Consider the following 26,803-nt stretch of genomic DNA (forward strand, 5'->3'; position numbering starts at 1 on the left):
AATTAGAAGTAGTAGAAGTAGTAGAAGTAGAAGTAGTAGAAGTAGTAGAAGTAGTATAATTAGAAGTAGTAGAAGTAGAAGTAGAAGTAGAAGTAGAAGTAGAAGTAGAAGTAGAAGTAGAAGTAGTAGAAGTAGTAGAAGTAGAAGTAGTAGAAGTATTAGAAGTAGAAGTAGAAGTAGAAGTAGAAGTAGAAGTAGTAGAAGTAGTAGAAGTAGTATAATTAGAAGTAGTAGAAGTAGTAGAAGTAGAAGTAGTAGAAGTAGTAGAAGTAGTAGAAGTAGTAGAAGTAGTATAATTAGAAGTAGTAGAAGTAGTAGAAGTATTAGAAGTAGAAGTAGAAGTAGAAGTAGAAGTAGAATTAGAAGTAGAAGTAGTAGAAGTAGTAGAAGTAGTAGAAGTAGAAGTAGTAGAACTATTAGAAGTAGAAGTAGAAGTAGAAGTAGAAGTAGAAGTAGTAGAAGTAGTAGAAGTAGTAGAAGTAGAAGTAGTAGAACTATTAGAAGTAGAAGTAGAAGTAGTAGAAGTAGTAGAACTATTAGAAGTAGAAGTAGAAGTAGTAGAAGTAGTAGAAGTAGTAGAAGTAGTAGAAGTAGAAGTAGTAGAACTATTAGAAGTAGAAGTAGAAGTAGAAGTAGAAGTAGAAGTAGAAGTAGTAGAAGTAGTAGAAGTAGAAGTAGTAGAACTATTAGAAGTAGAAGTAGAAGTAGAAGTAGAAGTAGTAGAAGTAGAAGTAGTAGAACTATTAGAAGTAGAAGTAGAAGTATACATGGAACATATTCCATCTTTTATATTCGACAACTAGAGACTTTTATTCAAAACAAAGTGAACAATAACACGTTTATTATATTTATGTGTTTGTTCACAGCATCAAGATACAGAACGTTTCTCCAGAACGAGAAGAACTGCATTTACACAACAAAATGCAGTGAATGATGAATCTGCTGAATGTGTAAAGTGAAGTATTTTACTAGTATTCAAAGTAAAAATGAGAGGAAAAAGTTGAGGAGATCGCATAAGGAAGAAAGAATGATGTGAAAACTGTTGAAATAAAGTGAAAAAAGGTTGAGAAGAAGAAAAAAGAAGAAGTAGAATAAGTAGAAAAAGTAGTAGAACTAGTAGTAGAAGTAGAAGAAGTAGAAATAGTAAAAATAGTAGAAATAGTAGTAGAATTAGAAGAATTAGAAGTAGTAGAAATAGAAGAAGTAGAAGAAGTATAATTAGAAGTAGTAGAAGTAGTAGAAGAAATAGAAGTAGAAGTAGAATTATACATGTAACAATACATTTGTATGAATCATTAGAATAGAAGGAATTAAAAACGTTGATATCACATGATCTGCTCTAAACAGAGTATAATTACTACATGTGATCACAGTATAATAACTACATGTGATCACAGTATAATTACTACATGTGATCACAGTATAATTACTACATGTGATCACAGTATAATTACTACATGTGATGACAGTATAATAACCACATGTGATGCATGTTAAAGTACTAAACACATCAGTAACAATCACAGCGTAAATGAAAGTTTACATCAATTCAAGGTGACTTTGACTCTCAGAGGATTGTGGGTAATCATTGATTATTGGATGAGAGTCAGTGACTCATGAACGAACGACTGAATAAAGACGAAGATTCATCTCAGATCCACAGAAAATAAACAATATTGTTGAGAACATTTGGGCCAAAAAAACAACAAGACGTGTATTATTTTGTTAAGTGGAAAAATACTGTTTGACATTATGATTCAATTGATTTACAACGAGGAGCTCATGAGCAACACATGGTTCCAATATAAAAATACATGGTTCCAATATAAAAATACATGGTTTTAATATAAAAATACATGGTTGAATATAAAAATACATGGTTGAATATAAAAATACATGGTTGAATATAAAAATACATGGTTGAATATAAAAATACATGGTTTTAATATAAAAATACATGGTTGAATATAAAAATACATGGTTTTAATATAAAAATACATGGTTTTAGTACAAAATATACATGGTTTTAATATAAAAAAAATGGTTTTAATATATAAATACATGGTTTTAATATAAAAATACATGGTTTTAGTACAAAAAATACATGGTTTTAATATAAAAATACATGGTTTTAGTACAAAAAATACATGGTTTTAATATAAAAAAAATGGTTTTAGTACAAAAAATACATGGTTTTAATATAAAAAAATGGTTTTAATATATAAATACATGGTTTTAATATAAAAAAAATGGTTTTAATATAAAAAATACATGGTTTTAATACAAAAAATACATGGTTTTAATATAAAAATATATTGTTTTAATATAAAAAATATATGGTTTTACTATAAAAACACATGGATTTGATATAAAACTACATGGTTTGAATATAAAAACACATGGTTTTAATATTTTAAAAATGGTTTAAATACAAAAAATACATACTTTAATATAGAAATACATAGTTTTACTACAAAAATACATGGTTTTAATATAAAATACATATTTTAAAATTAAAATAAATAGTTTTAATAAGAAAAATACATGGTTTTAACATAAAAATACATGGTTTTACTACAAAAGAATACATGGTTTTAATATTAAAAAAATACATGGTTTTAATATCAAAAATACATATTTTAGTATAGAAAATACATATTCTAATATAATTAATATATCTTAATATAACAAATACATATTTTAATAAAAAATATATGGTTTTAATACAAGAAAATACATGGTTTTAATATAAGGAATATACATATTTTAATATAGAAAATTCATATTTAAATATAAAAATACAAGGTTTTAATACAAAAAATACATAATTTAATATAAAAATAGCTATTTTAACATAACTTACATAAACTTTACAATAGAAACAAACAAAAAAATATGATATAAAGAACACAAAAAGGAATAAACACTGAATATTTTCATGTTGATAGTGAAGTAAATAAACTATTAAAACACACGTGCTCTAAACCTTCAGCAGAAACTCTAATAACTGTAATAACTCTTCAGTCACATCAGTGTCAGTCGGAGAAAGAGAAGTTTGTCGAAGAGAAAAAGTATTTTCTCAGAAGAACGAGTCGAAGGACTTTCTTCTCAACAGAGGTTTGATCTGCAGCTGCTGCTCTGTCACAGGTTCACGATGTCAGGAGGAGTTTGAAGATCGTTGCTCAACGGCAGCGATGAAGGATCTTCTCTCAGACACGAGAGGAACGTTCGTGTCTAATCCCTGCTCAGAACAAACTGCTGAAGATCCATAAAAAACTGCTTAAGATCCATAAAAAACTGCTTAAGATCCAGATGTTTCACATTTATCTCCTTGAAACGTCAACGGATTTACTTTGATCTTCCAGCTCGGATTCAATATTTGTCTCTGCTCACAAATGATGACCTTGACCCTGAGACAACACAAGGGATACCACACACACATCTGTTATCGGGCCTTTGGGTCATCTTGACCCTGAGACAACACAAGGGATACCACACACACATCTGTTATCGGGCCTTTGGGTCATCTTGACCCAGGGACAACACAAGGGATACCACACACACATCTGTTATCGGGCCTTTGGGTCATCTTGACCCAGAGACAACACAAGGGATACCACACACACATCTGTTATCGGGCCTTTGGGTCATCTTGACCCTTAGACAACACAAGGGATATCACACACACATCTGTTATCGGGCCTTTGGGTCATCTTGACCCAGGGACAACACAAGGGTACCACACACACATCTGTTATCGGGCCTTTGGGTCATCTTGACCCAGAGACAACACAAGGGTACCACACACACATCTGTTATCGGGCCTTCGGGTCATCTTGACCCAGAGACAACACAAGGGATACCACACACACATCTGTTATCGGGCCTTCGGGTCATCTTGACCCAGAGACAACACAAGGGATACCACACACACATCTGTTATCGGGCCTTTGGGTCATCTTGACCCAGAGACAACACAAGGGATACCACACACACATCTGTTATCGGGCCTTTGGGTCATCTTGACCCAGGGACAAAACACAAGGGATACCACACACACATCTGTTATCGGGCCTTTGGGTCATCTTGACCCTGAGACAACACAAGGGATACCACACACACATCTGTTATCGGGCCTTTGGGTCATCTTGACCCAGGGACAACACAAGGGATACCACACACACATCTGTTATCGGGCCTTCAGGTCATCTTGACCCAGGGACAACACAAGGGATACCACACACACATCAGATATCGGGCCTTTGGGTCATCTTGACCCTGAGACAACACAAGGGATACCACACACACATCTGTTATCGGGCCTTTGGGTCATCTTGACCCAGAGACAACACAAGGGATACCACACACACATCTGTTATCGGGCCTTTGGGTCATCTTGACCCAGAGACAACACAAGGGATACCACACACACATCTGTTATCGGGCCTTTGGGTCATCTTGACCCAGAGACAACACAAGGGATACCACACACACATCTGTTATCGGGCCTTTGGGTCATCTTGACCCAGAGATAACACAAGGGATACCACACACACATCTGTTATCGGGCCTTTGGGTCATCTTGACCCAGAGACAACACAAGGGATACCACACACACATCTGTTATCGGGCCTTTGGGTCATCTTGACCCAGAGACAACACAAGGGATACCACACACACATCTGTTATCGGGCCTTTTTGGTCACCTTGACCCAGAGACAACACAAGGGATACCACACACACATCTCTTATCGGGCCTTTGGGTCATCTTGACCCAGAGACAACACAAGGGATACCACACACACATCTCTTATCGGGCCTTTGGGTCATCTTGACCCAGAGACAACACAAGGGATACCACACACACATCTGTTATCGGGCCTTTGGGTCATCTTGACCCAGAGACAACACAAGGGATACCACACACACATCTGTTATCGGGCCTTTGGGTCATCTTGACCCAGAGACAACGTAAGGGATACCACACACACATCTGTTATCGGGCCTTTGGGTCATCTTGACCCAGAGACAACACAAGGGATACCACACACACATCTGTTATCGGGCCTTTGGGTCATCTTGACCCAGAGACAACACAAGGGATACCACAAACACATTTGTATTTGGGTCACCTTGACCCATAGACAACACAAGGGATACCACACACACATCTGTTATCGGGCCTTTGGGTCATCTTGACCCATAGACAACACAAGGGATACCACACACACATCTGTTATCGGGCCTTTGGGTCACCTTGACCCATAGACAACACAAGGGATACCACACACACATCTGTTATCGGGCCTTTGGGTCATCTTGACCCAGAGACAACACAAGGGATATCACAAACACATTTGTATTTGGGTCACCTTGACCCATAGACAACACAAGGGATACCACACACACATCAGATATCGGGCCTTTGGGTCATCTTGACCCTGAGACAACACAAGGGATACCACACACACATCTGTTATCGGGCCTTTGGGTCATCTTGACCCAGAGACAACACAAGGGATACCACACACACATCTGTTATCGGGCCTTTGGGTCATCTTGACCCAGAGACAACACAAGGGATACCACACACACATCTGTTATCGGGCCTTTGGGTCATCTTGACCCAGAGACAACACAAGGGATACCACACACACATCTGTTATCGGGCCTTTGGGTCATCTTGACCCATAGACAACACAAGGGATACCACACACACATCTGTTATCGGGCCTTTGGGTCACCTTGACCCATAGACAACACAAGGGATACCACACACACATCTGTTATCGGGCCTTTGGGTCATCTTGACCCAGAGACAACACAAGGGATATCACAAACACATTTGTATTTGGGTCACCTTGACCCATAGACAACACAAGGGATACCACACACACATCAGATATCGGGCCTTTGGGTCATCTTGACCCTGAGACAACACAAGGGATACCACACACACATCTGTTATCGGGCCTTTGGGTCATCTTGACCCAGAGACAACACAAGGGATACCACACACACATCTGTTATCGGGCCTTTGGGTCATCTTGACCCAGAGACAACACAAGGGATACCACACACACATCTGTTATCGGGCCTTTGGGTCATCTTGACCCAGAGACAACACAAGGGATACCACACACACATCTGTTATCGGGCCTTTGGGTCATCTTGACCCAGAGACAACACAAGGGATACCACACACACATCTGTTATCGGGCCTTTGGGTCATCTTGACCCAGAGATAACACAAGGGATACCACACACACATCTGTTATCGGGCCTTTGGGTCATCTTGACCCAGAGACAACACAAGGGATACCACACACACATCTCTTATCGGGCCTTTGGGTCATCTTGACCCAGAGATAACACAAGGGATACCACACACACATCTGTTATCGGGCCTTTGGGTCATCTTGACCCAGAGACAACACAAGGGATACCACACACACATCTCTTATCGGGCCTTTGGGTCATCTTGACCCAGAGACAACACAAGGGATACCACACACACATCTGTTATCGGGCCTTTGGGTCATCTTGACCCAGAGACAACACAAGGGATACCACACACACATCTGTTATCGGGCCTTTGGGTCATCTTGACCCAGAGACAACGTAAGGGATACCACACACACATCTGTTATCGGGCCTTTGGGTCATCTTGACCCAGAGACAACACAAGGGATACCACACACACATCTGTTATCGGGCCTTTGGGTCATCTTGACCCAGAGACAACACAAGGGATACCACAAACACATTTGTATTTGGGTCACCTTGACCCATAGACAACACAAGGGATACCACACACACATCTGTTATCGGGCCTTTGGGTCATCTTGACCCATAGACAACACAAGGGATACCACACACACATCTGTTATCGGGCCTTTGGGTCACCTTGACCCAGAGACAACACAAGGGATACCACACACACATCTGTTATCGGGCCTTTGGGTCATCTTGACCCAGAGACAACACAAGGGATATCACAAACACATTTGTATTTGGGTCACCTTGACCCATAGACAACACAAGGGATACCACAGATTTCAGGCATTTGGGTCAACTTGACCCTGAGATAAGGTAAGGGATACCACAAACACATTTGTTATCGGGCCTTTGGGTCAACACTATAAATATTTGCAAGTTAATAGTGAATTTAAAATTTTTTGACATGAAAAATACAAAAAGGAACAAATTCTGAAAACACTTTTGTGTCGATAGTGAATTAAATAATGTCATTTTTTATTTTACTCAAAAACTATCATAAAACATCAAATATGATATTTAAAAAACACTAAAAGGAACAAACACTGAATATTTTAATGTTAATAGTGAATTAAAAAAAAAAATATATATATATATATATATATTTTACACATAAAAACTCAAATATGATATATAAAAAACACTAAAAGGAACAAACGGTGTGAATATTTTCATGTTAACAGTGAGTATAATAAATGTAATTATTTAATTTTTTTGCACAAACATAAACAGCAAATAATAAAAAACAACATTTTAATTATTAATGATTAATGATAATTTATACATTATTAATGATCAATTATTAATGATTAATTATGAGTTATTATTGATTAATGATGATTTATTATTGATTAATGATGATTTATTATTGATTAATGATGAGTTATTATTGATTAATGATGATTTATTATTGATTAAAGATGAATTATTAATTATTAATGATGAGTTATTATTGATTAATGATGAATTATTAATGATTAAAGATGAGTTATTATTGATTAATGATGAATTATCTGGACGAACCTCTTTGACCCTCTGGATCATGGGCTGCAACCAGTCGGCGTTGACCTCGCAGTGACTGTCCAGGAAGGTCAAGATGGCGGCGGAGGCTGCGTTGGCTCCTCGCACACGTGATCGTATCAAGCCTGTGAACACGTGAAGACGTGAAGACACGCGTGTGACCTTGAGTCTCGCTCACGCTTCAAAGTTCTGACCTTCTCTCCGGACGTTCCTCAGGCAGCGAACCTTCGGCACCTGAGCGAGCAGCTGACAGTCGTCGGCTGCAGGAGGACGAGATCAGGATCAACGTTCCATCATCACACACTTACAACCGAGGTCAGGGGTCAAGGTCAAGGTTCAAGGTCAACCAAACTATACCAGTGGATGTGACACAAACACAACATCAGAAGCTGACAGTCGTCGGCTGCAGGAGGACGAGATCAACGTTCCATCATCACACACTTAGACATACAACCGAGGTCAGGGGTCAAGGTTCAAGGTCAACCAAACTATACCAGTGGATGTGACACAAACACAACATCAGAAGCTGACAGTCGTCGGCTGCAGGAGGACGAGATCAACGTTCCATCATCACACACTTAGGCATACAACCGAGGTCAAGGTTCAAGGTTCAAGGTCAACCAAACTATACCAGTGGATGTGACACAAACACAACATCAGAAGATTGATTTGAGTATGAATTTAATAATTCAAATGTTGAGACGTTTCATTTTTTTTTACTGAAATATTTTTTAAATATATTTTTTAATAGTTATTACATTAAAAAATGTTAATATTTAAGGTTCAATTAGTTCTAATGTAATAACTTTATTCTATTCTTTCTATATTGAAAGGTTGATTTGTTTTGTTGATTTTATATATATATAAAAAAAAGCAATTTTTTTTTTCAAATTTCGTGTATTTTTTTGAACATATGGAATTTTATATTTTTATTTCAATAATTTAAAAAGGAATTTTCTAAATTAACTAATTTTAAAATTTGTCGCATTTTTAGTAACGATGACTCGACTCAGTGCTCTGTTGGTTTTGTCTGGTGACACTTTTATACCAACATGTTTATATGGAATTAAAAAAACTACAAATTAACGAATATTAACGAATTACTGGAACAATTAATTTGGAAAATATTTTATTTTTTAATTCATTTATTATTATTCTTTCTTTTAATCTCAAATATTTAAACCTTTAAATCTATAAATGATTGAATTTCATTATTAAATAAAAACAAATTCAAACTTTTTATATATATAATGAAAATATATAAGGTTTAAAAATGTGTGAATGATTGGATTAACAATATTAAATTAGTACATTTTTTAAATTAATTCTGAAAATATTCAAACTTATATATTAATAAAAAAAACTTTATTATAGTACTGATATACTTTCACAAAAGTTCTGTTTAAAATGTACTTTTTTCAGGAAATTCTCCAGATTTCCCATCATCCTTTGCTGTAACATTTGCTCGAGTGTGTTTAATTTACTTGTGTAGTCGACGACACGTCAAACTTTATTTTCAACGTTAAACTCGCTGTTTTGAGTACAAATACATCATGGTAATGATAGTATTTATTATTATCAGACGATATCATTTGAAGGAACATCGAAGGTTTGCATTGGAGATGAGAACCTGTTGCTGAGGAGGCGACTGCTGCTGAATTACCGACAGAAGTTCAAGCGCACGGTCAGTTATAACAACTTTAGTGTTTGTTTTCGTCGGTGAATCACGGAGGATCTGAGGCGTCCTTGACGGAGGGCGGCTCCGCCACGATTAAGTGGATCCTTAACAGGATTAGACCTGGACAGGATGTTGCCCCCCCTGACCCCACAGCTGCCCCCTCGCCAACAGCCAATCGGATGCTCCGTTCTTCTGCTAGCGTTTGGACGTTTGCCTGAACTTGATATCAACACGTTAAGCCGAGCGAAGGATCGTGAAATAATGAGTCGACAACAAGTCAAAACTAGTCATAGTCTGACGCACATGATCTGTGGCACTAGTTTAGGATCTTCATAGATTGTCCCAGTTAGCCAGGGTCACAAAAACAAGCAAACCTTTTTAAAATAAAATAAAATCTGTAAATAAACTTAAAAATATTACACATGTAAACAATAAAAATTAAAAATACTTTTAAAATACACTAGTCGATGCTCAACTTTACAAGCGGCTTTAGCAACAGTATTAAGAGCAACGACTGAGCTAGCGCTAGCAGGGTTTTATGCTAATTGCTAAATGTCAAATTCATGTTTAGCTTGTTTGTTTCCCCCTTTCTGGCTAAACTATTACTGAAAATAAATATACTTTTTTTGCATTAAATCAAACTAAAACAAAAAATGAATAACTCTCCTGACATTAGCAGCACTGTAGTTAGCATTGAGCTAGTTAGCATTCCAGGGAAATGAAAATACATCCTCAAATGAATTACAATTAAAATCATTAATGATAAGAGAGTTTAAATATTAGATTAGAAACACAAAAATGCCTTCATATGCAATACTTTATGTTCTATTTATCATTCATAACTATGAAAGTTATAGTTGCGATAAAAACAGATGTAAGCATCATGTTAGTTAGCCTGGCTAGTTAGCATTCTGCTAGCATATTTATTGTTAAACCAGGTAAATAAACTAAGAATACTTAGTAATAAAATGTATGGTATTGACATTAAAATAAACAATACAATCATATTTGGATAGTTTAAATGATACATTATATCATGTAAGAACACAAAACATTTGTAAAAACTTAATTTCAATATTTAATTTACATTAACTCTGTGAAAACAGACATTAGCAGCATGCTAGTTAGCCTGGCTGGTTAGCATTCTGCTAACACATTTACTTTTTAACCATGGAAATTAAAATATGAACATAAAGTACATAAAATGATAATTATAATAATTAATTATAAGAGGTTTTAAATACTACATTAGTCACCGTAAGAACACAAAACATTTGTAAATACTATGTTCAATACTTTATGGTCTGCTTATTAACTATATCAGGGAAAACATTAATTTTGTGAAGACAGATGTTAGCAGCAGTTAGTTAGCATTGAGCTAGTTAGCATTCCGCTAGCATATTTACTATTAAACCAGGGAAATTAAAATACAAACGTAATAAAATGAATTGCGTGACATTACAATGATAATTTAAATCATTAATGATAAGACGGTTTAAATACTATATTAAAACCTGTAAGAACACAAAACATTTCTAAATACTCGTAAAACCAGACGTTAGCATCATGCTAGTTAGCATTTCTTTAGCATATTTATTATAAACTAAATCTAGTTGACAAACGTGTTTGTTTCTTCCTTTACTGGTTGAAAGTAAATAGAAATGATTATTAAAAGGTTTAAAATCTTCTGGAGATTCATTGGTCATGTGACTGCAGCAGCAGAAAGTAAACACGCATTAGAGCTGCAGACGACTGGCTAACACCTCTGAGTGCTTTATAGTGTGTGTGTGAGAGTGTGTGTGTGTGAGAGTGTGTGTGTGTGTGTGTGAGAGAGTGTGTGTGTGTGTATGCGTCTGAGTGTGTGTGTGTGTGTGTATGTGTGTGTGTGTGTGTGTGTGTGTGTGTGTGTGTGTGTGTGTGTGTGTATGCGTCTGAGTGTGTGTGTGTGTGTGTGTATGTGTGTGTGTGTGTGTGTGTGTGTGTGTTTGTGTGTGAGTGTGTGTGTGTGTGAGAGTGTGTGTGTGTGTGTGTGTGTGTGAGTGTGTGTGTGTGTGTGTGTGTGTGTGTGTGTGTGTGTGTGTGTGTGGGGGTGTGTGTGTGAGTGTGTGTGTGTGTGAGAGAGTGTGTGACCACACAGTGAATGTAGGTCACAGTGCTCACATGCATGTGCTGCTGATAACTAGCCGCTAAGACCTGGTCAGGCTCTTGATAACGACCAAGTTCTTACTTAAGGATCTTCAACACTCTTGGTCAGCTGTCAATCAAACTTGATTGATGTCGCTCATCAAAACTCTCTGAGACTAAATATATATAATGAAGTACAATTATCTGTGTTTACCTGTTGTATTATTTCAAATCTCTTTTTCGCACATTTTTACTGACTTTAATTGCTCATTTTTCAAGCTATTGACCCTTGTGTTATCTCAGGGTCAATGTGACCCAGAGACCCTAAAAAGACCTACACCACTGCCAGGAAGGTTGCCCACCTTGACCCAAAGGGATACCACAAACACATTTGGTTTCAGACCTCCCGATACCCGTGACCCTTAGTGAAAACAAGGGATACCACAAACACATTTATTTTCAGACCTCCCGGCAACCGTGACCCTGAGTTAACACAAGGGATACCACAAACACATTTGTTTTCAGACATCCCGTTAACCGTGACCCTGAGATAACACAAGGGATACCTCAAATGCATTTGTTTCCAGGCCTCCGGGTCACCGTGACCCTGAGACAACACAAGGGATACGACAAACACATTTGTTTCCAGGCCTCCGGGTCACCGTGACCCTGAGATAACACAAGGGATACCACAAACACATTTGTTTCCAGGCCACCGGGTCACCGTGACCCTGAGATAACACAAGGGATACCACAAACACGTTTGTTTTCAGGCCACCGGGTCACCGTGACCCTGAGATAACACAAGGGATACCACAAACACATTTGTTTTCAGACCTCCCGGTAACCATGACCCTGAGTTGACACAAGGGATACCACAAACACGTTTGTTTTCAGGCCTTTGGGTCACCTTGACCCTGAGATAACACAAGGGATACCACAAACATGTTTGTTTCCAGGCCTCCGGGTCACCATGACCCAGAGACAACACAAGGGATACTGCAAATGCATTTGTTTCCAGGCCTCCGGGTCACCTTGACCCAGAGACAACACAAGGGATACTGAAAATGCATTTGTTTCCAGGCCTCCGGGTCACCGTGACCCTGACTCAAGGGTTAATGAGGATCTAATGAGTGAGACTCACGATCGGAGCTGAAGTCGTCGATCAGGATGATCTCGTGGATCAGAGCAGCAGGACTTCTCATCAGAACACTGTCAGGAGAGAAAACACTTTTTAAACTTTAAATTAAAATACTACTACTACAAAAAAGTATTTTTTAACCTAATTAACCCAAATATCTGAAGAGAGATAAAAATAGAGTACGTTCAGGTGCATTATGGGAATTAATAATTGCCAAAGGGAGCTTAAAATGACGGGAATCATCCCCATGTAATATGTATTACAATTAATTAGATTTGGAAGTATTTCATTTTTTCAGGGAGGTCTTCTGCCCCCTTTTCTCCCCCTTACAATTAACAAAAGCTCAAATCCTGGGAGTCTCCTTTATGTATTATGTAATACATATGGTTTGAATTGGATGTTGGTGAAATACTTTCCGCCCCCTTACAATAAACACAATAAGCTTAAACTCTAGGAGTCTCATTTTTGTATTTTGTAATATATATGATTTAAAATTAATCAAAATTTGACACATTTCAGGGGGATCTTCTGCATGTATGTATCTTATGTAATACATTATGTAATATATTATTTAAATTTTAATCAAAATTTGACACATTTGGAATTTCATGGGGGTCTTCTGTCCCCCTTTCTGCCCCCTTACAATTAACAAAAAGGGCTGAAATCATAGGAGTCTCCTTTTTGTATTATGTAATACATTATGTAATATATGATTAAAATTTTAATCAAAATTTGACATGTTTGGAGTTACATGGAGGTCTTCTGCCCCCCTTTAGCCCCCTTACAATTAAAACAATGGCCTTAAATCATAGGAGTCTCCTTTTTGTATTATGTAATACATTATGTAATATATGATTAAAATTTTAATCAAAATTTGACATGTTTGGAGTTACATGGAGGTCTTCTGCCCCCCTTTAGCCCCCTTACAATTAAAACAATGGCCTTAAATCATAGGAGTCTCCTTTTTGTATTATGTATTATATATGGTTTAAATTATATTTAAAATTTGACACATTTGGATTTTCATGGGGGTCTTCTGCCCCCCTTTTTGCCCCCTTACAATTAACAAACGGGATGAAATCCTGGATATCTACGTAATGTATTATATAATAATCGTTGGTTCAAATTGAATCAAAATTTGACATGTTTGCGATTTTTATGGGGGTCTTCTGCCCCCTTTTCCGCCCCCTTACAATTTACAAAAGGGATGAAAACCTGGATACCTACTTCATGTATTATAGAATATTTATGGTTTAAATTTAATCAAAATTGAACATGTTTTAATTATCAAGTCGCCCCCCTGCCCTAAAACTTTCACTGCGAACTCAAAAGTCCACGTGATAAAAACCAACAACGGTCCGTCGCCGTCTGATGACCTCATCACCTCTTGACGGTGCGCAGCAGCGTGGATCGAGCCTCGTTGTGGAAGGTGATGATGACGCTGGTGGAGGGAAGATCGGCGTCCATCTTGAGTGACGCACATCTGGAGGGGGGGGGGGAGTGTGGGAGTCACGGGAGCATCAGTGCCAAAAATATCTGGTCGCCACGGCAACGCTTGCACAACAAGCGAACATGTGTGACTTTTGTTGAGATCGAGGTTCGAGAAGAAAGAAGACGATTCTGAGAAATCTGTCTTTTTAAAGGTATTTTTTATTATTTTACATGTTTGAATTAAATTACACATAGAATTTGTTTTTTAAATACCAATTATTAAAATATAAAAATTCCCTTTTTTTTGTACCAATTAAAAATATTTTTGGAATTAATAATTAAATGAAATCTATTTATTTAAAGAATATTCTTATTTCTTTTCAATTAAATTATTAAATAAAACAAAACCTTTTAGGATATAAATTATTTAATTGACCTAAAAAATATGAAATGCTGGAAAAAACTCAACAAAATTTTAATTAAAGTAATGAAAAGTTCTAACTTTTGAAAATGTACACTTTTTTTACTCATAAAAACCGCTAATAAAATATTTTTAAATTATTATTATTTTAATAAATAACTAGTTCAAGTTTAAAACAAGCTTCTTTCATATAAGTTGTTCTTTTATGTCAAAATAAATGATTAAATATGTATATAATTAAAAACAATAAATCGTTCTTCATGCATTATTTTGAGTAATTTTGATTGATTTTAATTATTTTGAATCAAATCAAAAATTGCAGTAAAATATGAGAGTCTCTCTTAACAGTTACAAAACTGTGATCGTTGCAGTGCAATATGAGAGTCGTGTCTCTTATCAGTTACAAAACTGTGATCGTCGCAGTGCAATATGAGAGTTGTGTCTCTTATCAGTTACAAAACTGTGATCGTTGCAGTAAAATATGAGAGTCGTGTCTCTTATAAGTTACAAAACTGTGATCGTCGCAGTAAAATATGAGAGTTGTCTCTCTTAACATTTACAAAACTGTGATCGTTGCAGTAAAATATGAGAGTCGTGTCTCTTATCAGTTACAAAACTGTGATCATTGCAGTGCAATATGAGAGTTGTGTCTCTTATCATTTACAAAACTGTGATCGTCGCAGTGCAATATGAGAGTTGTGTCTCTTATCAGTTACAAAACTGTGATCGTCGCAGTGCAATATGAGAGTTGTGTCTCTTATCAGTTACAAAACTGTGATCGTCGCAGTGCAATATGAGAGTTGTGTCTCTTATCAGTTACAAAACTGTGATCGTCGCAGTGCAATATGAGAGTCGTGTCTCTTAACAGTTACAAAACTGTGATCGCCGCAGTGCAATATGAGAGTTGTCTCTCTTAACATTTACAAAACTGTGATCGTTGCAGTAAAATATGAGAGTCGTGTCTCTTATCAGTTACAAAACTGTGATCGTCGCAGTGCAATATGAGAGTCGTGTCTCTTAACATTTACAAAACTGTGATCGTCGCAGTGCAATATGAGAGTCGTGTCTCTTAACATTTACAAAACTGTGATCGTTGCAGTAATATATGAGAGTCGTGTCTCTTATCAGTTAAAAAACTGTGATCGTCGCAGTGCAATATGAGAGTTGTGTCTCTTATCAGTTACAAAACTGTGATCGTTGCAGTAAAACATGAGAGTCGTGTCTCTTATCAGTTACAAAACTGTGATCGTCGCAGTGCAATATGAGAGTTGTGTCTCTTAACAGTTACAAAACTGTGATCGTTGCAGTAAAATATGAGAGTTGTGTCTCTTATCAGTTACAAAACTGTGATCGTTGCAGTAAAATATGAGAGTTGTGTCTCTTATCAGTTACAAAACTGTGATCGTTGCAGTAAAATATGAGAGTCTTCACATTAATCTTATTTTTCTCATCAGATCCTCAGACTCGACGTTGCCTTTAAAAATGTTAGTTTTTTCATCGACAAATGAAAAAAGACGTTAAAAACATTGTTGTGAAAAGTGTGTGTTTTGGCCGAACTCACCTGTAGTGTCGCGTGTCTCTGATGTTGCGTTCGCTGCCGAGCCTGTCGCTCTCCAGCAGGTTGAAGGCGTGTTCTCTGTACGGGTCGTCTCCGGGCTTCAGCTGCTTACCTGCCAGGTACGCTCGCTCCTCCAGGGAGCCCAGCAGGTGCGTCTGCTGCTCCGCCCGGGGGGGCTGAGTCACCTGTGGGGCACCAGACCGTCAGCTGGAGAAACACTTGAACGACGAGGAAACACTGACGCTCAGAATACACAGCGAGGCTCAGAATACACTCGGAAACAGAGAGTTGTGTCTCTTGGCAGTTACACAACTGTGATCGTTGCGGTGCAATATGAGAGTTGTGTCTCTTAACAGTAACAAAACTGTGATCGTGGCAGTGCAATATGAGAGTTGTGTCTTAACAGTTACAAAACTGTGATTGTTGCGGTGCAATATGAGAGTTGTGTCTCTTAACAGTTACACAACTGTGATCGTTGCGGTGCAATATGAGAGTTGTGTCTTAACAGTTACAAAACTGTGATTGTTGCGGTGCAATATGAGAGTTGTGTCTCTTAACAGTTACACAACTGTGATTGTTGCGGTGCAATATGAGAGTTGTGTCTCTTAACAGTTACAAAACTGTGATTGTTGCGGTGCAATATGAGAGTTGTGTCTCTTAACAGTTACAAAACTGTGATTGTTGCGGTGCAATATGAGAGTTGTGTCTCTTAACAGTTACACAACTGTGATCGTTGCAGTACAATATGAGAGTTGTGTCTCTTAACAGTTACAAAACTGTGATCGTTGCGGTGCAATATGAGAGTTGTGTCTCTCAACAGTTACAAAACTGTGATCGTTGCGGTGCAATATGAGAGTTGTGTCTCTTAGCAGTTACAAAGCTGTGATCGTTGCGGTGCAATATGAGAGTTGTGTCTCTCAACAGTTACAAAACTGTGATCGTTGCGGTGCAATATGAGAGTTGTGTCTCTTAGCAGTTACAAAACTGTGATCGTTGCGGTGCAATATGAGAGTTGTGTCTCTTAGCAGTTACACAACTGTGATCGTTGCGGTGCAATATGAGAGTTGTGGATCTTAACAGTTACACAACTGTAATCGTTGAGGTGCAATATGAGAGTTGTGGCACTTAACAGTTACACAATTGTGATCGTTGCGGTGCAATATGAGAGTTGTTGCTCTTAACAGTTACACAACTGTGATCGTTGCGGTGCAATATGAGAATTGTGGCTCTTAACAGTTACAAAACTGTGATCGTTGCGGTGCAATATGAGAGTTGTGTCTCTTAACAGTTACACAACTGTGATCGTTGTAGTGCAATATGAGAGTTGTGGCTCTTAACAGTTACAAAACTGTGATCGTTGCGGTGCAATATGAGAGTTGTGTTTCTCAACAGTTACAAAACTGTGATTGTTGCGGTGCAATATGAGAGTTGTGTCTCTTAGCAGTTACAAAACTGTGATCGTTGCGGTGCAATATGAGAGTTGTGTCTCTTAGCAGTTACACAACTGTGATCGTTGCGGTGCAATATGAGAGTTGTGGCTCTTAACAGTTACACAACTGTGATCGTTGCGGTGCAATATGAGAGTTGTGGCTCTTAACAGTTACACAACTGTGATCGTTGCGGTGCAATATGAGAGCTGTGTCTCTTAACAGTTACACAACTGTGATTGTTGCGGTGCAATATGAGAGTTGTGTCTCTTAACAGGTACAAAACTGTGATTGTTGCGGTGCAATATGAGAGTTGTGTCTCTTAACAGTTACAAAACTGTGATTGTTGCGGTGCAATATGAGAGTTGTGTCTCTTAACAGTTACACAACTGTGATCGTTGCAGTACAATATGAGAGTTGTGTCTCTTAACAGTTACAAAACTGTGATCGTTGCGGTGCAATATGAGAGTTGTGTCTCTCAACAGTTACAAAACTGTGATCGTTGCGGTGCAATATGAGAGTTGTGTCTCTTAGCAGTTACAAAGCTGTGATCGTTGCGGTGCAATATGAGAGTTGTGTCTCTCAACAGTTACAAAACTGTGATCGTTGCGGTGCAATATGAGAGTTGTGTCTCTTAGCAGTTACAAAACTGTGATCGTTGCGGTGCAATATGAGAGTTGTGTCTCTTAGCAGTTACACAACTGTGATCGTTGCGGTGCAATATGAGAGTTGTGGATCTTAACAGTTACAAAACTGTGATCGTTGCGGTGCAATTTGAGAGTTGTGTCTCTTAACAGTTACACAACTGTGATCGTTGCGGTGCAATATGAGAGTTGTGTCTCTTAACAGTTACACAACTGTGATCGTTGCGGTGCAATATGAGAGTTGTGTCTCTTAACAGTTACACAACTGTGATCGTTGCGGTGCAATATGAGAGTTGTGTCTCTTAGCAGTTACAAAACTGTGATCGTTGCAGTGCAATATGAGAGTTGTGTGTCTTAACAGTTACAAAACTGTGATCGTTGCGGTGCAATATGAGAGTTGTGTCTCTTAGCAGTTACAAAACTGTGATCGCTGCAGTGCAATATGAGAGTTGAAAACATTGAAAGAAGTCAATTATAACCAGTGAAGCAAAATAAGAGAGATTTACTCTTTTCTTCATTTATAAATAAACCATTAACACATGAACTCACTGGGCAAAACATAACCTTTGAACTCTAAACTAAACTTCCAGGTCGACAGCATCGTAGCCTCGCGACCCATCGGTCGAATTAAATGTCAAATTTACGACATTTTCGTGACGCATTTTTACTTCTGGTCGAACAAACACGTGAGACGTGGATGAACTCTGTGAAGTTGAAAGAAACAAATCACTGGTTGATCTGCTGATCGACCACTAGGACCAACATCTGCTTCGTCTTAAGATCGTCTCCAAAACAAAGTGGTCTTGGCTTCAGTGACGGTGTTTCCAATTTTCTGCCGATTATCCTGGACACACTGAACGAGCCCAGAGCGACTAACTCTTGACTCTGGAGAACATGGTGTGACTCGACACCGATATTGAGAGAAGAAAAATAGAATAAAATAAAAAGAAAGAGAACATTTTTTTTTAACATCTTTCTGTTAGCATAATTAGCTAACGGAGCTAACTGGTCATAATAAGCTAGTTAAACAAATGGAACCTCTTGAATGATGAAGAAGACAAGGATTTGTTTTATTGTTAAATGTGTTATCTATGCGTCAATGTGACCCGAAGGCCTGGAAAGAATGTGTTTGTGGTATCCCTTGTGTTATCTCACGGTCAATTGGACCCGAAAGCCCCGGGAAAAATGTGTTTGTAGTATATATTTTGTTGTCTCTGGGTTAAGGTGACCCTGAAGGTCTGGAAACAAATGTGTTTGTGGTACCCCTTGTGTTGTCTCCGGGTCAAGGTGACCCACAAGGCCTGGAAACAAATGTGTTTGTGGTATCCCTTGTGTTGTCTCTGGGTCAATTGAACCCGAAGGCCCCGGGAACAAATGTGTTTGTGGTATCCTTTGTGTTATCTCAGGGTCAATTGGACCCGAAGGCCCTGGGAACAAATGTGTTTGTGGTATCCTTTGTGTTATCTCAGGGTCAATTGGACCCGAAGGCCCCGGAAACAAATGTGTTTGTAGTATATATTTTGTTGTCTCTGGGTTAAGGTGACCCACAAGGCCTGGAAACAAATGTGTTTGTGGTATCCCTTGTGTTGTCTCTGGGTCAAGGTGACCCGAATGCTTGGAAACAAATGTGTTTTTTGGTATCCCTTGTGATGTCTCTGGGTCAAGGTGAACGACCTCCACCAGTCCATATGTATTTGTGAAAGCCAAGGAGGTTGTTGACATTGACCCAGAGACAACACAAGGGATACCAAAAAACACATTTGTTCGGGTCACATTGACCCACAGCTAACACGAGGGTTATCCAAGAAATAGTAATTCATCAACAAGGTGGAGGAAGCTAGTTTGATTTAAAGAAGAAATAAGAGATAATTAACCGAACATACGTGTCATGGATTGGACGATGTTTCAAAAGTTTAAACGTGAAAGTTGATTTAACTCGAGCAAGTCAGTCATGAGAACATTTGTTTGTTAGCATGAGACGTCAAAACATGTTTAAACAAAGCTATCGTCAAGTGTTGATAAAGGGATCGGGTAATATGATTACATTTCAGTGTTCCGGATTACCATCTGGATCCATCAATCTTTTGAGGGATGTGTCGCTCTCCTAGCCACCTCCATATTGGTGCTCAATGCTAACCATATTTCAAAAGCTAAAAAAAGGGTTTTACGAAAAGAGGAATCTTTGTCTTAGTTTCATTGTTTTGTCTTGAATTAATAATAACAATGATAATAGTGATGACCTCCTCCGGACAGTAGGTGGCAGTAGCTTCCTGGGACTGTGATGAAACCCTCAAAAGCTCCCCGGATCCACATGAAACTCTGGGAAAACAAACTGGTGTTTTCTGTTCCGTTGCCATCATCAACTAAATAAATACATTTGAAATAAAGATCACGTGACCTCCTTGGAGGAGGTGATTAAATGTGAGACAAACGTGAAGCTCCTTCATGACTCGACTCGATGAAACGTTTGTTTGTACGGAAAAAAAAAAAGTTTTGTTTCTCGCTCGGAGGACGGAGGACGGCGGAGGAAACGAGGGATAAATGGAAGCCAGAGGGAGTGATTAATCATGGAGGAGGAGGAGGAGAGGGAGGAGGGAAGAAAAGAAAGAAAGATACAGAAGTGTTGAGAGACAATGATGGAGGAGGGACGAAGACGAAGATATGAAAGTTGGGAAAGTACCCAAAACTCGTCGTGCACGGACTTGCATGAAAAAAGGGAGGAAGATCATAAAACGTTTCTCGGGAACCCGAAGAAACGAGTATTTAAACGATTGTAAATGAGGTCACGTGACCCGAGTTTTGGGTCCAGAAGGATTCGTTCCTGTGTTTGTCTTTGGCTCGGGTTGTTGACATGGATCTGAACAAACGTCAGCAGGAGGATCAAGTACGACGAGTGACAGGCCTCGACCCGCTGATCTTTACTGGCCTCGTAACGCGCGGCGTTGTCGGGCCGCGGCGCCGGAATGTCAATATTTAAACTAGTCTCTGAGCTTTCGTTAGCGACTCGCTAACGGCTACATGTGCGGATCGATAATAGGGGGAGATTCTTGGGGCGCGAACCCTTAAAAAAAAACGACGGAAACAGCTGCCGAGCTCGAAGGTCAAGCGTGGACTTGACCCCGACACGGAGCGATGAGTGGTTTAATTCCGCCGGCGGCGCTTCCTCCGAGGACTGTGACAAACGTTGGCTCGCTCTAAGCCGGCGTTGCTCATAGGCTCGCTGCCCGACCGGCCAGAAACAGCTGGTGTGAGTCGTCCCGGACTCAACCTGACACCCTGTTCTCACGGATCGCTCCAGAAACACAAGCTAACGACGGCGAAGGATCGGCTTTCACGGGCGACGACGTAGGGGTTCGTGGGAGCTGGAGTCACTGTTTTTAAAGAAAGTTTTACAGCCGACATGTTGTGTAACATCGTAAGGTTTTTAATGTTCATCACTGTATTATACAGCGAGATGATACTTTTATACCACGCAAAAGTACCTGTCGTGAAGTTCAGATGATCTATCTTTTCCAAAATACCTTGCAAATGCGACAATAGTAAAACTTTTTGTGGAAAAAACCTTTAAAATATCGCAAAAAGTATTTCACGACATTGATCCCAATAAAAGATTATTATTGCGCTTTTTAAATTTTGCACATTTTCAAGGGTATTGTAATGTTTTTACGCTTTTATGATGCAGTTTTCTGAGCGCGCACAGTCTACTGTCTACGCTGGAAGTGTTACGATGTTACCCAAAAGTACTTCTGGAGTACTTTCTGTTCAAATGGCTTGCTTAGCGTAAAATACAGATTTGTTTCATTTTTCCCGTAACAATGTTTCTTCAGCTTCAATACAATACGAGCAGTATGGAGGTATTTGGATGTTTTTAAGTGTCTTTTTGGACGAAGATGAAGACGACTGAGCTCCAGTCGCTACATTAAAATGAACAAACATTTTGGTCTACATTTCTAAAAATAACAGATTACTTTTATACCACGCAAATATACCTGTCGTGAAGTTCAGATGATCTATCTTTTCCAAAATACCTTGCAAATGCGACAATAGTAAAAATTTTTGTGGAAAAAACCTTTAAAATATCGCAAAAAGTATTTCACGACATTGATCCCAATAAAAGATTATTATTGCGCTTTTTAAATTTTGCACATTTTCAAGGGTTTTGTAATGTTTTTACGCTTTTATGATGCAGTTTTCTGAGCGCGCACAGTCTACTGTCTAAACTGGAAGCGCTCACGATGTTACCCGGAGTACTTCTGGAGTACTTTCTGTTTATATGGTTTGCTTAGCGTAAAATACAGATTTGTTTCATTTTTACCATAACAATGTTTCTTCAGCTTCAATACAATACGAGCAGAATGGAGGTATTTTAATGTTTTTAAGTGTCTTTTTGGACGAAGGTGAAGCTGACTGTGTTCCAGTCGCTACATTAAAATGAACAAACATTTTGGTCTACATTTCTAAAAAGAACCGCCAAGTTCATTTGAAAACAAGGGACGAAAGGTTATTTTCCGATAAGGCTTGCAAATGCGAATGTAATAAATAAATATATAAATAATAATATAAATAAATAAATATCGCAAAAAGTATTCCACGATAATGATCCCGATAAAATATTCTTATGGCGTTTTTTTAATTTTGCAGATTTTCAATGGTATTGGAACCTATTTGCAATGAGAATGTTTTTAGGCTGTGATCCTGAATACCTGAGTTACTATTGTACAGATTCATCTGTTTCCATGTATTTCCAAATTCCAAGCTTTAATAGAAGAGGGACACCCTGGAAAACTTGATGGGACCCTAAATGGGAAAGGGTAGGAGGATAGAGCCTCCAATAACCCTTGTAAATGTGAATTAAAAAAGTAAAACGTATGAAATATCGCAAAAACAACATCCTGATCGTGATCCAAACGATGTATTTCTATTGCGCTTTTTCAATTTTGCGCATTTTCAAAGGTACGGTAAAATTAGCCACTGGGAAGATTTCGCTCCAACGACATATTAATGTGTTTACTCGTGTAAAATAAGCAACAAAAGCTACTGATCCTATTCCATGACGAAAAATACACAATTATAAAAACTTTTATAACGTGTAAAATTACCTGTTTTGAAGAGAAAATATTGAACTTGGAATATTAAACTTAATCTAAACAAGATGGGTTTCCAGATACAAATGTGAAGATATTTAGAAAAAAACTATGAAATATCGCAAAAATGATATCACGAAAATAAACCCCCGTAAAATAATGAATTTCTCTTTTTAAATTTTGTGCATTTTCATGTTACTCTTAATTCCCCAAATTGGAAATTGAAATTTGAAACGCTTTTATGTTCAGATAAATGTGGTTCCACTCGTTTCCTTCAGGGGGAGCTAACCCCAGCTACAGGAAGCCAGGGACACCCTGGAAAGGCTGCCAGTCCAGTTATGGACCTATTTAAACATTTTCAAGATACTGGAAATTATACATTTGTAATCGGAAAGAGTTTTTTTTTTTTTTTTAGCAAAGTAACAAATTGTCGTAGCTACATTATAACAAAGTACCAGGAGTGCGATGGACTGGGACGCTGTCCAGGGTGTCCCACGCCTCCTATAGGTTGAATTTGATATATATATATATATATATATATATATATATATATATATATATCTGAACATTAGTCAATAATTCGCTTAAGTTACAAAAAAAACACCACTTTCCAATTACAAATAGGTTCAATTGTACAAATGAAAATTATTTTTATTGTTTGTACTTTCAAGTGTTCTGTAAATAAGACATTTACAATTGTAAATGTATAATATATAATTGTAAATGTCTTATTAACAATTGTAAATGTATAATATATAATTGTAAATGTCTTATTAACAATTGTAAATGTATAATATATAATTGTAAATGTCTTATTAACAATTGTAAATGTATAATATATAATTGTAAATGTCTTATTAACAATTGTAAATGTATAATATATAATTGTAAATGTCTTATTAACAATTGTAAACGTATAATATATAATTGTAAATGTCTTATTAACAATTGTAAATGTATAATATATAATTGTAAATGTCTTATTAACAATTGTAAATGTATAATATATAATTGTAAATGTCTTATTAACAATTGTAAATGTATAATATATAATTGTAAATGACTTATTAACAATTGTAAATGTATAATATATAATTGTAAATGACTTATTAACAATTGTAAATGTATAATATACAATTATAAATTAGACATTTACAATTGTTAATAAGACATTTACAATTATATATTATACATTTACAATTGTAAATGTATAATATATAATTGTAAATGACTTATTGACAATTATATATTATACATTTACAATTGTTAATAAGACATTTACAATTATATATTATACATGTACAATTGTTAATAAGACATTTACGATTGTAAATGTATAATATATAATTGTTAATAAGTCATTTACAATGTAAATGTATAATATACAATTGTAAATTAAATTGTAAAGTGTCATATAATCTAAGGGTTACTCATGTTCAGAGATATTTCCTTCACGCGGGCAGCACCGGTGGGACACCCTGGACAGCGTCCCAGTCCGTCGGCGCCTCCTGACAATTTAGTCTCCAGTTGACTTTTTTTGGGGGGATTTTGACAAGCATGACGTCAGCATTTTTTTTTGTTTGTGTTTCTAAAGCAGCCACAGGTCGTCGTGTTGCAGCAGATCCTTCATCGGAACCAGAACCAGCAGCAGCAGCAGCAGCAGCAGCAGGAGGAAGATAAACATCCAGACCTGCTGCTGCTGCTGCTGCTGAAGATGATGAAGATGATGATGGTGAAGAGAAGGTGATGAAGGTCTTCTGCTCCAACACGACGGATTTGTGTCAAAGCCTCTTACAGTGATGGAGGCACGACCTGCTCCTCCATCATCTCCTCCATCACCCCCTCCATCAACATGCAGGACACTCTCCCCTGCAGCAGCACTCACGATCAGCGCGATGGTCCGGTCGTCCCGGTGGATCTCCAGGCGACCCGGAGCCGCATTCTGGCCCCTGGTCGACGACGGCGACGACGTGGGTCTGCTGTCCTGCCACAGGTAGTAGAAGGTCCCCAGGATCCACGCGACGGTCAAGATCGCGATGGCGTTGGCCCGTATCCTGCGCATGCTGAGCCCACATGGAGGGCTCCGGGGAGCACCGGCCGCTGGAGCAGGAGGAGGCGGGAGGAGCTGCAGCCTCCCCGCCGGTGATGGTTCTGGTCTCTGGCGGAGGATCCGAGCCTCCTCCGGTCTCTCCGGGGCTCTGGAGCGGGGAGCGCCGGGTCCTAGCGCCGGGACGGTTGCGCGCTTCTCTCAGACCGCACGCAAGCGGATTTAAAAGCGATGCGTCTATAAATAGAAAGAGAAATAAATCGCCAGAGTCTTGTCTTCGGCGGCGATGGACGCGTTTGTTTGTGCGACGACGCAGAGTCGCAGAGTCGCCGAGTCGCGGGGTCTGGCCCTTTAAGAGGCTGCAGTGAAAGTACATAAGTCAAGAGATTAGAGGGTCAACTGGGACCCTTGAGATCAGGATAAACCCTCAACATCTAGAGCAGGAGTCGACCTTTGTCTCGTTATAGTGTATGTTTGTATCACAAATATAGTCCCACAATAGTGTGTGTTATAGTGTATGTTTATATCAGAATTATAGTCCCACAATAGTGTGTATTATAGTGTATGTTTATATCAGAATTATAGTCCCACAATAGTGCGTATTTTATTGTATGTTTATATCAGAAATATAGTCCCACAATAGTGCGTATTTTATTGTATGTTTATATCAGAAATATAGTCCCACAATAGTGTGTGTTATAGTGTATGTTTGTATCACAAATATAGTCCCACAATAGTGCGTATTTTATTGTATGTTTATATCAGAAATATAGTCCCACAATAGTGTGTGTTATAGTGTATGTTTGTATCACAAATATAGTCCCACAATAGTGCGTATTTTATTGTATGTTTATATCAGAATTATAGTCCCACAATAGTGCGTATTTTATTGTATGTTTATATCAGAAATATAGTCCCACAATAGTGTGTGTTATAGTGTATGTTTGTATCACAAATATAGTCCCACAATAGTGTGTGTTATAGTGTATGTTTATATCAGAATTATAGTCCCACAATAGTGTTTATTATAGTGTATGTTTATATCAGAATTATAGTCCCACAATAGTGTGTATTATAGTGTATGTTTATATCAGAAATATAGTCCCTCAATAGTGTGTATTATAGTGTATGTTTGTATCACAAATATAGTCCCACAATAGTGTGTATTATAGTGTATGTTTATATCAGAGATATAGTCCCACAATAGTGTGTATTATAGTGTATGTTTATATCAGAATTATAGTCCCACAATAGTGTGTATTATAGTGTATGTTTATATTACAAATATAGTCCCACAATAGTGTGTATTATAGTGTATGTTTATATCAGAATTATAGTCCCACAACAGTGCGTATTTTATTGTATGTTTATATCAGAAATATAGTCCCACAATAGTGTGCATTATATGTATTTTATTTTATGATTATATCACAAATATAGTCCCACAATAG

The 26,803-nt window shown here is 37.8% G+C and overlaps 1 protein-coding gene across 1 annotated transcript in view; it reads right to left on the bottom strand.

The window, feature by feature from the left end:
• Window positions 1–25,570, bottom strand: part of galnt16 (UDP-N-acetyl-alpha-D-galactosamine:polypeptide N-acetylgalactosaminyltransferase 16) — a 38,009-nt gene extending 12,439 nt beyond the window's left edge. Inside the window, exons 1-6 of the mRNA XM_087779421.1 lie at window positions 25,191–25,570; window positions 16,154–16,335; window positions 14,125–14,223; window positions 12,744–12,811; window positions 7,992–8,057; window positions 7,801–7,922 (exon numbers count right to left, since the gene is read on the bottom strand). Of these exons, the coding sequence (XP_087635547.1) occupies window positions 7,801–7,922; window positions 7,992–8,057; window positions 12,744–12,811; window positions 14,125–14,223; window positions 16,154–16,335; window positions 25,191–25,367 (714 nt within the window). The 5' untranslated portion in view covers window positions 25,368–25,570. The remainder of the gene's footprint in view (window positions 1–7,800; window positions 7,923–7,991; window positions 8,058–12,743; window positions 12,812–14,124; window positions 14,224–16,153; window positions 16,336–25,190) is intronic.
• Window positions 25,571–26,803: the final 1,233 nt, after the last annotated feature.

Source organism: Callionymus lyra, chromosome 18 (assembly GCF_982586985.1).
Source record: "Callionymus lyra chromosome 18, fCalLyr1.hap1.1, whole genome shotgun sequence".
Taxonomy (NCBI): Eukaryota; Metazoa; Chordata; class Actinopteri; order Syngnathiformes; family Callionymidae; genus Callionymus; species Callionymus lyra.